General features: G+C 46.4%; 1 protein-coding gene across 1 annotated transcript; it reads right to left on the reverse strand.

Annotated features, from left to right (window-relative positions):
* Positions 1-283: 283 nt before the first annotated feature.
* On the reverse strand, positions 284-5280 carry LOC143933713 (uncharacterized). Its single transcript, XM_077456704.1, has one exon. The coding sequence runs from the start codon at positions 5217-5219 to the stop codon at positions 351-353; it is 4869 nt and encodes a 1622-aa protein (XP_077312830.1). The 5' UTR covers positions 5220-5280; the 3' UTR covers positions 284-350.
* Positions 5281-12439: the final 7159 nt, after the last annotated feature.

The raw sequence follows: 12439 nt of genomic DNA on the forward strand, positions 1-12439 counted from the left end.
AACACTTTACTAATCTTTTTTCAGCCTGTGGTTGGAAGTATTTACGACGGGTATCTGTTGTTTCTCTGCCTGGAGAAAGTGACAGTTTTACGACAGGCCGGAATATCTTGCCAGGCCACTTGAGCCTTGTTTATTGTCCTATCCTGGTTGTGCTTTCTCTGCTAAGATAACCTTTCGTCCCTTTGAAGATTTTAAGAGCTTTTGGAATTCCTAAGACAAGGGAGGGGGGAGTTTTTACAGATGCAAGTTTATTCTACGGTCAGCCAAACTGTCATGGCTGCTTTCCACACAAAATGGCAACTAGTTATAATATATCCTGGCTCAGACGTGATATCGTTACACCTCCCTCCTTAGGTGGTTGCATGGGAGGGAACTACAATTTCCCTCCTGACGCAACCGACTCTTGCAGGCTCGGCTTGTCGCGACAGCCCATCAGCATTGCCATGGGTGCTGCCTTTCTTATGCTGGATGGTGAAATCGTATTGCTGAAGAATTAAGCTCCACCGAAGTAGTTTGCCATTCTCCCCAGCCACACGATTTAGCCAGCTCAAGGGATTGTGATCTGTGATCACAGTGAAGTGCCGTCCATAAAGGTACGTTTGTAACTTCTGGAGAGCCCACACGATCGCAAGACACTCCTTTTCAATCGTGGCGTATGCTACTTCCCTGGGAAGCAGCTTTCGGCTCAGGTAGAGGATGGGATGCTCCTCTCCGGCATCATCCACCTGGCTCAGGACTGCACCCAATCCATAGGCAGAGGCATCAGTCTGCACTAGGAAACGGCGGGTGAAGTCTGGAGCCTGTAGCACAGGAGCGCGGGCCAGCGCCTCTTTCAAGGCCTGAAATGCCTGCTCACATTCTGGTGTCCAAGACACCACCTTGGGCAGTTTCTTTTTGGTTAGGTCAGTCAAAGGTTTAGCCAGGCTACTATAGTTACATACAAACTTCCTATAGTAGCCAGCGGTCCCCAAGAAAGACATAACCTGCTTTTTGGTTTGGGGGGTAGGCCATGCCAGGATGGCATCAACCTTCCCGGTCTCGGGTTTCAGGGTGCCCCCTCCTACCCGGTGTCCCAAGTACTGCACATTGGTCATGGCAATCTGACACTTACTGGGTTTGACGGTCAGATTGGCAGCTGTCAGTTGGTCCAGGACCTGTGACAGGTGCACCAGGTGTTCTTCCCAGGTAGGGCTAAACACGGCGATGTCATCCAGGTAGGCTACTGCAAAGGTTTCCAGCCCCTCCAGTAAGTCATTCATGACTCTCTGGAAGGTAGCTGGGGCGTTCTTCATCCCAAACGGCATGACGGTAAATTCAAACAAGCCGAATGGGGTGATAAAAGCCGACTTTTCTCGAGCCTCAGGGGCCAAAGGAATTTGCCAATACCCCCTGCTCAGATCCATGATGGTGATATAGTGGGCAGCCGCCAGCCTGTCTAACAACTCATCAATCCGAGGCATGGGGTAGGCATCTGCAGTGGTGATGGCATTCAGTTTCCGGTAGTCCACACAGAACCTGGTCGTCTGGTCCTTTTTGGGGACCAAGACTACTGGGGACGCCCAGGCACTGTGGGACTTCTGAATCACCCCCAGCTGTAGCATTTCCTCCACCTCCCTTTTCATGTCAGCCAGCACCTCCAGGGAGACGCGATAGGCTGACTGTTTAATGGGAGGATGTACCCCAGTGTCCACCTGGTGGACAGCGAGATGCGTCCTCCCAGGTTTTCCCGTAAACCTGCTACCATGCACTGCAAGCACTTGCTTCAGTCCAGGTACCTGGTTGGGGGTAAGATTGGAGTTTATCAGGAGTTCTGAGTCTACCTCCCTGGTGTCAGCTAGCAGGTCTAGAAGTGGATCAGCCTCCTCAGGCTCTGGCCTGCTGCAGACGGGCATGACATAGGCCGTGCGTTCATGATGGGCTTTGATCATGTTCACATGAATGGCCTTCTGCCGTCTACTCCCTTCTCCCAACCTGACCAAGTAGGTGACATCATTCAGACGCTGGGTGATGGTGTACGGGCCTTCCCATGCTGCTTGGAGTTTGTTCTGCCGCAGGGGAAGCAGAACATACACCTTCTGACCAATGTCATAGGTCCGCTCCCTAGCATTACGGTCATACCACTCTTTCTGCCTGGTCTGGGCCTGGGTCATATTTTCCCGCACAATTTCCACCAGCGTCTCCATTTTATCCCTGAATTTTAGGACGTAATCCACAACAGAGACCTCTGGGTCGGCAATCTTGCCCTCCCAGGTCTCACGGATTAGGTCCAGGGGCCCTCTTACCCTCCTTCCATACAGAAGTTCAAATGGCGAAAAGCCTGTGGACTCCTGAGGCACCTCTCTGTAAGCAAACAGCAGATGAGGCAGATACCGTTCCCAGTCCTTGCCCTGGGAGTGCACAAAGGTTAGCAACATTTGTTTCAAGGTGCCATTGAAGCGCTCGCACAAGCCGTTTGTTTGTGGGTGATAAGGACTGGCCATGATATGCGTCATCTGTATTTGCTGACAGAGAGCTTGCATCAAGTCAGACACAAACTGAGGACCTTGATCGCTAATGAGCTCGGCTGGGAATCCCACTCTTGTGAAGATTCCCAGGAGAGCATCAGCGACCTTGTCTGTCCGGAGGCAGGAGAGAGCCACCGCCTCTGGATAACGTGTGGCATAGTCGACAACTGTAAGGATATAACGTTTGCCTGAACTGCTAGGGATGGCCAAAGGCCCAACGATATCCACTGCCACCCTCTTAAAAGGTTCATCAATCACAGGCAAAGGTTTTAGTGGAGCCTTGTGGACATCCCCTACCTTACCAACTCGCTGGCAGGTAACACAGGACCGACAGTAGTCAGCTATGTCAGCAAGCATCCTGGGCCAATAAAAGTTATGTACCAACCGCCCTCGGGTCTTAGTGATCCCCAAGTGCCCTGCGAGGGGAATCTCATGGGCTACTTTTAGCAGTGGTCCCCTAAATTGACTGGGTACCACTAGCTGTCTGTCACCTATGTCAGCCTCATTCCCCTCTGCAGGCAAATTTTCTCTATACAGTTTCCCTTTGTCCCAGTAGACCTTTTGTTTGTCATTCTTTGCAGGGGGGCGATCAGCTAGACTTCTGAGCTGTGCTAGTGTTTGGTCTGTCTGCAGTGCTGTTTCAAAGGCGGGACCACAACTCTCAGCCAGCAGTCCTGTGGCAAACGAGGACGGCTGCTGAGGCTCAACAGAGGTGGAGTCCACTGGGTCAGAACAGGGAGAGGGCCCCGAGACCTCCTCCTGCTGTTCTGCGATCAGTGCCTGCACCTCGGCTGCCTTTGCAGCACTGCGAGTGACCACTAAGACTGGCAATACATCATCATCATCATCATCATTATCGTCATCATTGTCATCATCATCACATTTAACCTTTATCAGTTCAGCAACATTGGAACATACATCAGGTACCTTCACTAGCAAGGGGATCTCCTCTCCTGTCTCTGAAGGAGGACCTTGCACTTCAACTCCACCCTCCCCCTCCCTCTGTCCATCCACAGGTTGCCCAGATATTACCCCAACATCTGTAAACAGTACCTTGGTAGGTCCAGAAGGTTCCGTGGGAGCATCCTGGGTGCTCTTAGCAGGGGCATAGTAAGAAACAAGGGTACCTAAATCAGAACCCAACAACACAGCAGTGGGGATCTCCTCAGAGACACCCACCTCTCTCATCCCACTTCCGGCACCCCAATCCAGGAAAACATAGGCACGAGGTACATGGGAACAGGTTCCCCCAACTCCAGTCAGGGAAAGGTACTTCTCTGGGATGATGTCTGTTTCTTCTATCACCTCTGGTCTGACCAAAGTGACTTCGGCTCCAGTGTCACGAAAGCCTGTTACAGTTCGTTGGCCTACAATGACTGGCTGCAAGTTGACATTGGTTCCTGGAGGTTTTCCACCGACGAGCAGCACAGCAGAAGGGTTGCTGGCCGGATGGCCAGGGGTTGTCGTCTTCTTCTGCTCAGGGCACTGTGTCCGGAGATGTCCGCTTTTCCCACAGTTATAGCATTTGCGGTTGTCAGTCACAAAGGCTTTGGCCCCAGGAGCTGCAGGTTCCGGCCGCTGAGGAACTTGGTTGGTAGGTAGAGGAGGGGTTGCCATGTGTGATTTCCCTCCTTTCCAGCCATTTGGAGGAGCCTTGCGATAGTCAGATACCCGAGAGTGGATATAGGTATCTGCCAGTTCTGCTGCTGCTTTGGCAGAGGTTGGCTTTCGCTCCAGCACAAACTGTCTGACGTCTGTAGGACAGATGTGCAAAAGTTGATCTTCAATCATAAGATCTTCCAAGGACTCAAAAGAATCGGCTTTCAAGCCTTTAGTCCACTGCCGGAATGTGGTGCGTAAGCGACTTACCACATCCAGGTATGAGTCCCCAGGCCCCTTTTGCAAGGACCTAAAACGCTTCCGGTACACTTCCGGGGTTAGCTGAAACTTTTGGATGATTGCAGCCTTTAGGGCCTCATAATCACCGCCTTGCTCTTCTGACAGTTCAACATAAGCATCCAGGGCCTTGCCTCGTAGCCCTGGCGTCAGGTACCGGGCCCATTGTGCTGGGGGTAGATGGTACTGACGGCAAGTTTTTTCAAACGACAGTAGATACACGTCAATATCACTGTCCTTTTCCATAACTGGAAATTTGGCTGCCGGGGTCACTGGCAGAGAGTCATCCCTGTGCTCTAGGGATCCGAGGTTCTGAACCTGTCGCTGCTGCTGGAGCCTAGCCATCTCCAGTTCTTGCCGACGATCAGCCTCCCTCTCAGCCCGGCGTTCCGCAGCCTCTCTCTCAGCCCTGCGTTCCTCTCTCTCAGCCTGGCGCTCGAGAAACTGCAGGTACGCCACAGGATCCGTCTCCCTGAGGTGTTGTAGTGTTTCCTGCATTTGAGGACAGTCTATTCTGGATCCAGGCAATCTGATGCTGGCCTGCTCTGGCGATGACTTGGAGGTAACAATCCGTGGTAGTCCAGTGTCAGTCTCTGCATGCCCATCTGGTGAGGCCGCCTCTGAACCACTGGGCTCTGGAGTAGCGGAAACCCTTTCTGGTCCAGTTTCCCCCAGGTTCTGTTCTGCACGGATATCAAACTCATGTAGGGCATGTATCAAGCCATCACGGTTTTTGCCACCGACATCAATTCCTCTTTCTGTGCACTCAGCAGTCAGTTCATTTTTGCTCATCTTTTTATATGCTGATACCCCAGACATGTTGCAAGCAGAAAAGATAGAACAGAAAGCAGAGATAGGAAGAAGGTGTAGAAAGGAGCTGTTGCTGTATATCTCTTTTTTTTTTTTTTTTTTTTTAAAGTAAACAAAAAAAATAATGTGCACCAGCTTGTCTCTAAGGACTGTTTCCACAAAGGTTACAATCCTTCAGTGCAGAGCTAATTCCTAACAATGCACTGAATGCTCTTAATGCGAAACTATCCCGCTACGCTGCCAGCCAATATGTGACGAACGCTGGTGTCAGATCCCTGCCCTCCTCGCTAACTGGCGACAAAGGACCGGCCAACCTCACACCACGCTGTCACTTACGTAACAATGCCACACTCAGCTGCACCCAGCACAAAGATTTTCCAGCTTGCGGGACCACAATCTAGGTGCAGGCAGCCTGAGAGCGATTGTCACTGGGCTAATTACACAATTAACCCTTTAACTGCCACCACCCCCGTTTAAAAGACAGAGCCGGGGGGACTCGTAATTTAAGCAATACCAATTATAAGTTTAGAATAAGCGCCTGCAACACACACTGCCACCACAGACAGGTCTGCTCAGTGCCTTACTCTACCACAGTAGCGCCCTTTTAAGAGACAGGTTCGTTTATAGTTTGCATCAAGAGCTTTAAAGACAAGGTTAACACTTTTCAACATAAGGATTTATTATGAAAAGGTCAAGGTTGGTGCGAATAAAACATTTACAGAAAAAGGATGTTTCAAAAAATAAAGACAATATACAGCCACAAAGAAATAAGGTAGAATTGGGAAGGAAGTATACTTGCAGTTAATGTCCAAGGGTTGATCAGAGTTCAATCGATAAGCAAAGGTAATCGGTTCTCAACTTGGCAGATGTTCTTTCTTGGATGGTAAAAAGGAGAACTGACTATTGCCTTGGCCTCTCCTCTTTTCTGTCAAATCAAAGGGGGTGTTGACAGCGACCAGTGACCAATCGTCTGGTCATCTTGTTTAGGGGTTGGTTGCTGGGAGGTGTCTACACTCATGACCCTGTCCCAGGTACACTTTATAATACATATTCATATCTCTGCCTCTCTATTGTTTATAGACTGCAGATATCCATTTTAGTGATCAGCAGGATATTTGCTTCAAAACGAGTCCACACATGACAGGTTTGCCATTTCAGGGTTAACTAGGAGGAGTAAGGGGTCCCAGGGGCTTCCCATATGACCTGACATAGGGGTGTTTGGACTTGAAATGTTAGAAATTATCAGAGGAAACTAAATATATCCATATTATGGCTGTGCTATGAGGGCTTTGAAAGTTATAAAAAATGGTAAAGTTTTCAACACTTTACTAATCTTTTTTCAGCCTGTGGTTGGAAGTATTTACGACGGGTATCTGTTGTTTCTCTGCCTGGAGAAAGTGACAGTTTTACGACAGGCCGGAATATCTTGCCAGGCCACTTGAGCCTTGTTTATTGTCCTATCCTGGTTGTGCTTTCTCTGCTAAGATAACCTTTCGTCCCTTTGAAGATTTTAAGAGCTTTTGGAATTCCTAAGACAAGGGAGGGGGGAGTTTTTACAGATGCAAGTTTATTCTACGGTCAGCCAAACTGTCATGGCTGCTTTCCACACAAAATGGCAACTAGTTATAATATATCCTGGCTCAGACGTGATATCGTTACAGATACTTTAACACCAAAAGGGTTAAATGTGGACCTAGATATCAATTGTTTCATCAGTGATTATTAAATTTTCCGGTCTACGTTACCTTCCTTTTAATATTTAAATATTTTAATTTCCTAAATAGTAATCCTTTAAGCAGTATCTAGCGGGACACTAGGGTAAGATATATAGTGTATGGATTAATGAAGACATTCACGGTATGATCTTTTACATTTGTACTATTACATATCTAAACCAATTTTTCATATACCATGGACATATAGAGTTTTGGTAACTACAATTACTCTAAGGCTGATATGCAAGGAATTATTAAAATTTTGACATGAGCTGACCAATATGATTACTATGGCTACTATAGAAAGATCATGGGCAAATTTGTGGTGACCTATAATATTTACGGTATTCTTGAATATTTTTGAATGTTTGGAATATTTTAAATATTTTTATGGTTATGCGGCTTTTTCCATCTGTGATTTGAGTATTTGGTCAGTAAGAAGTTCCCTTCAACTTAAATAACATCTCATAGAGATAAAAACCTTGGAGGTGGTGGATACTTAGTACACATTTACCACTGGTTGCTCTGCAACGATAATTCCAGTGATATATGGGGTGCATTTAGCGCAGACATTAGAGATATATACATGTATAATTATGTGTATATTTTTGATGACGCACATGGCATACATACTAGTTTTTTCTTAATATGACGCACCTTTTAGAGACACAGCCTATGGACCATGCATGCATATATAGGTCTTTGCTCGCATATTACACCAACATACATGGATCAAGTGAGGATCTAATGTCTAGATTACTGCCTTCCTTTTTTATCTAATATAGAGCCTAATCGATATTTGGACTATATATAATCTAATCTTATATTTGTATGTTTTTTTACTTATTGAGGTTAATTTTAATCTGTAGGTCTATATGTTTTTTCTTTCATGTATTGTTTTTAGTTGAATGTTCACTTTGCCTGTTGTGCTGAGGAGATCGCCAGTAGTTCGGCGGTAGTTTGTTTTGATACAAGCATCTCTCCCTGTATTGAGAACCGAGCTGGCTGCGTCCGGTTACCGTGACGATGTGCAGCGTCATGTGGGCTGGATATTGCAGTGCTGCGTGATTGGCTGACAGGGTGTGAGACTGCTGTATATATTTTGGCCGTCGGCGTCGTGTAGCCACGCCCTCTGTTGAAGTCGGAAGTGACGAAACGCGTCAGGGCGTGGCCTACACGACGCTACCGGAAGTGAGGTGTGCGCTCCACCGCTGACCACAGACCAGGAAGTGATGCACAGTGTACACAGGGGAACACTTGTTGATGGCTCTGAGATCTGGATAATCGGTGAAGTACACATTTTGGAAATGCTCATGATGTTTTAGACAATGTACGCAGATATGCTAATGGATGATTCTATTGTTTTGTGCAAACTTTTTTAAAATAAAACAGTATTATGCTATGTGCACATTTTGTTTTACTTTTATGACAAACTGGGTGGATTGTTTGGAACTGCAACGCTAAGGTGATATATTACCATACTCAAGGAAGTGACTACTCCTTAAGGCTTGTGTTCTCAGCAGTGTCTGGTGAGTTTAACCCCCTAGGGGGTACGCACCGCATGTGTGGAAGCACTCCCGTTTTATGGTGGAAGAAAAGTTTGACAGCACTTTGATCACCTTGCAACTCTGATTAGATCACTGTAGACACCTTATTTGCACATTAAGAACTTTTTTAGTGATTGCTCGTACATTTCTACTTCTATAAAGGACTTTTTACAAAGCGCTGTTTTAATGCGGACATTCTCAGATTTACCTTGACGAATTGTTTGTATTACTTGTTTAATGTATTTGTATGATAACTTTTTAACGGCTGCTATTTTTGTCCGTATTGCTAGGTATTTATACACTTAGCAGTTATTGTCTAGTTTGCTGTGGTTCTATAATTTTTGCATTTATTTGCATATGAAAAAAATCTTTTTCTTTATATATGTGGGTGCGCCATATAGGTGGGTACGCATACATATATATATAAATTCAGGGAGTGTGTGAAGGTCCCAGTTTGGCGCAGAGAGGTATATGATAGGCCGGCTTTAAAAATATACCTTTTTCTTGGTTCATATATATATATATATATATATATATATATATATATATATATATATATATATATATATATATGAGGGGTGTATAGTAGGTATTTATATGGGGGTGTATAGTAGGTATATATATATATATATATGGGGGTGTAAAGTAGTATATATATGGGGGTGTATAGTAGGTTTATATAGGAGGGTGGGTAAAGTATAGTAGTGTATATACATGGGGGGTGTATAGTAGTATATATATATATATATATATATATATATATATATATATAGGGGTGTATAGTACGGGTATGGGTGACCCCTCCCTCATCTGATATAATGCAGGTTTCCGTCATGGGGAACCCCTGGCTTCCCTCACTAGCGTTAGATCCCCGCAGTGTCTCCTCAGTGGAGACAGAAGACAGATGCATGGATGACCTGCGTTGGACTGAAAATCACCCGTCGCTGGATCAGATCAGCCATCGCTGGACCCTGGAGGGATGATCATCCATCGCTGGATAGCAAGAGTGGATTACCACCGCTGGAATCTTTTTTTTATTTTTTTATTTTTAATAAAGGAATTTTTCAAAAGTGTGTTTGTCTTATTTAACTATTTTTTACACTTTCTTTGTGAAATGGTAGGGGTGCAACCCTTACCATTTCAAACAGGGGAGGGGCGGGATCTGGGGGTCCCCTTGTTAAAGGGGCCTTCCAGATTCTGATAAGCCCCCCGCCCGCAGACCCCCACAACCACCGGCCAGGGTTGTGGGGATGAGGCCCTTGTCCCCATCAACATGGGGACATGGTGCTTTGAGGGGTCACAGACCCCCAAAGCATCCTCCCAATGTTGAGGGCATGTGGCCTGCTACGGTTTAGGAGGGAGGGGGGGCGCTCTCTCGTCCCCCCCTCTTTTCCTGCAGCCTGCCAGGTTGCATGCTCGGATAAAGGGTCTGGTATGGATTTTTAGGGGGACCCCACGTAAAAAAATTTTTAAATGTGACGCGGGGTTCCCCTTAATATCCATACCAGACCTGAAGGGCCTGGTAATTGAATTTAGGGGAACCCCCACGCTTTTTTTTTATTTATTTTTTTATCAATGAATGAATTGTCAGCTCCGTAATACAGAGAACACTCATTGAGTGTTCTCTGTATCACGGGAGCCGACAATTCAAAGTGATTTTAAAAGACGTTTTTTCCTTGCGAAATGACACTTTGTGCAGGGACAGTTCTAAGCATGGGAAACATGCGCCCCTTCACAGGCATACTATAGACACCCCCAGGTACGAAATTTAAAGGAATATTACACTTTTATTGTTTCACTTTAATCATTATTAAAATCACTGCTCCTGAAAAAACAGCCGTTTTTAAAACTTTTTTTTTGCATTGATCCATGTCCGCTGGGGCAGGACCCGGGTCCCCAAACACTTTTTAGGACAGTAACCTGCATATTAGCCTTTAAAATTAGCACTTTAGATTTCTCCTATAGACTTGTACAGGGTGTTCCGGCTTTTCAAATTTGCCGCGAACAGCCCAAATTGTTCACTGTTCACTGAACAGGCAATGTTCGAGTCAAACATGAGTTTGACTCGAACTCGAAGCTCATCCCTAAGGTGGTCTATAGTAGTATATATACGGGGGTGTAAAGTAGTTATTTATATGGGGGGTGTATAGTAGGTATATATATGGGTCACCAGCCCCAAAGCGCCCACTACTCCGATCCGATTAGGCTCTAGCACGCGCTGTACAGGACAGGCCGGGAGGGAGAGCAGCCTCCACAAGTGGCAGTGATGCGGGGGCAGGGTCAGTGGGTCACATGACTCGGTATAGGAATCATGTATGGGCAGAGGGAGAGACAGACAGGTTGCTGATCATAGAGGCGGTGTGCAGGGGATGTGTGCTTCCGTTCCCTCGGGACACAGTTCTCCAGTGCTGCGTTGCAATGTGGGGCCCTCTCCCACCACTGATAAAAGTGATCTCGTGGCGAATCCACCTCAGAGACCACTTTTATTTTGTATCGGACCGCCGGCTGCACACGGGGATGCCGGGGTTATGGCAGCTAGCTGCTGCCATAACAACCATATCCGTCCTAAAAGTAGGGATGTACATTGGCATGCGGCGGTCCGGAAGTGGCTAAGTAAACATTTTTACATTACTGAGGCTATCAAGAATGGTAAAGGTCATCACTTTATGTATCTAGTAGTGAGCACCCCCTAATCTGTGATGATCATTCCCCCCCCCCCCCTTACCTTTCTTAAAGATCACCCTACAAACTGTGACAGCGTCTTCCATCCGCACCTGTACCCAACAACCTGTAATGTATGATTCCCCATCCATTCCTATCATAAGGGGCACCCCACAATATATGCACCCCACCACCATACTGATGCCCCTGTAATGTGACCCACCATTTCCCGATACCAGACAGCTCACAATCTATGTACTTGTGTAAGATGTAGTAGATCTTCTGCTTTTAATATCAAATGTTGCAAGTGACCCATTCAGGTAATCATGCCAACTAGCTTCAGAGGGGATGGTCTCATGTCTCATATGGCACAGCAATCCTTTAAAAAAAAATGCGGCAAAAGAACTGCAAAAACGCACTTCTTGCTTTCTGCAGCTTCTCCTTTGAAGCCTATTGAACCCAAAAAAGCACCGTTTTGCATTTAAATAAGTCTCTGACCATTTCTAAAAACGCAGAGGCTGAAAAAAAAAAGCATAGATGTGATCGTGACCCATAGGAAACCATGTTAAATGATCTGTAGTGCGTTTCTGCAAAAAAAAAAAAAGCACCAAAAAACACATCAGTGTGAACTGAGCCTTACAGGCTGGTACTCAAATTGGATAAAGACAGTTGAAAAATAACAGATAAACCAGCAGGACCAACAGGTGATACATCTAATGCCGCGTACACACGATTGGACTATCCGGCGGACTTAGTCCGGCGTACAAACCGCCGGACTTTGCAGCGGAGGTCCGCCGGACTTTCCGAACAAGTGGACCTGCCCACACACGACCGGACTTTCCCGGCGGACTAGGTACTTAGTACGTAGGGCTTCCCCTTTAAGTCCATACCAGGTGACGGGGCCAGCGAGGTGTCAATCTCGCCTATGGAGGCGGCGACATTGACCTCCTTCGCTAGTCCCGTCTACCTGGAGCCACGTTCAAAATGAACGGACTTTACTCCATGTGTGGGCAAGGCCGTTCGTTTCAAAAGTCCGGCGGACTAGCACACAGATGGCCAGATTGTCTGCCGGACTACAATTTTGAGTCAAAACTTCTTTCTAAGTCCGCCGGAGCCCACACACAGGCAGATTGTCTGGCGGACTCTGGTCCGCCGGATAGTCTGATGGTGTGTACGCGGCATAAGTGACACGAGGGGCTCAGAAAACAAAGACTGCTGTGTTAATGTTAGTGACACACTGCATTATATAGATCATTTATCATTTTGTCTTTATTTACACTTAAATACCTTATTTATTTGATTTAAA

Source organism: Lithobates pipiens, unplaced genomic scaffold (assembly GCF_037356315.1).
Source record: "Lithobates pipiens isolate NorthernLeopardFrog02 unplaced genomic scaffold, aLitPip1_a1.2 Scaffold_27, whole genome shotgun sequence".
NCBI lineage: Eukaryota > Metazoa > Chordata > Amphibia > Anura > Ranidae > Lithobates > Lithobates pipiens.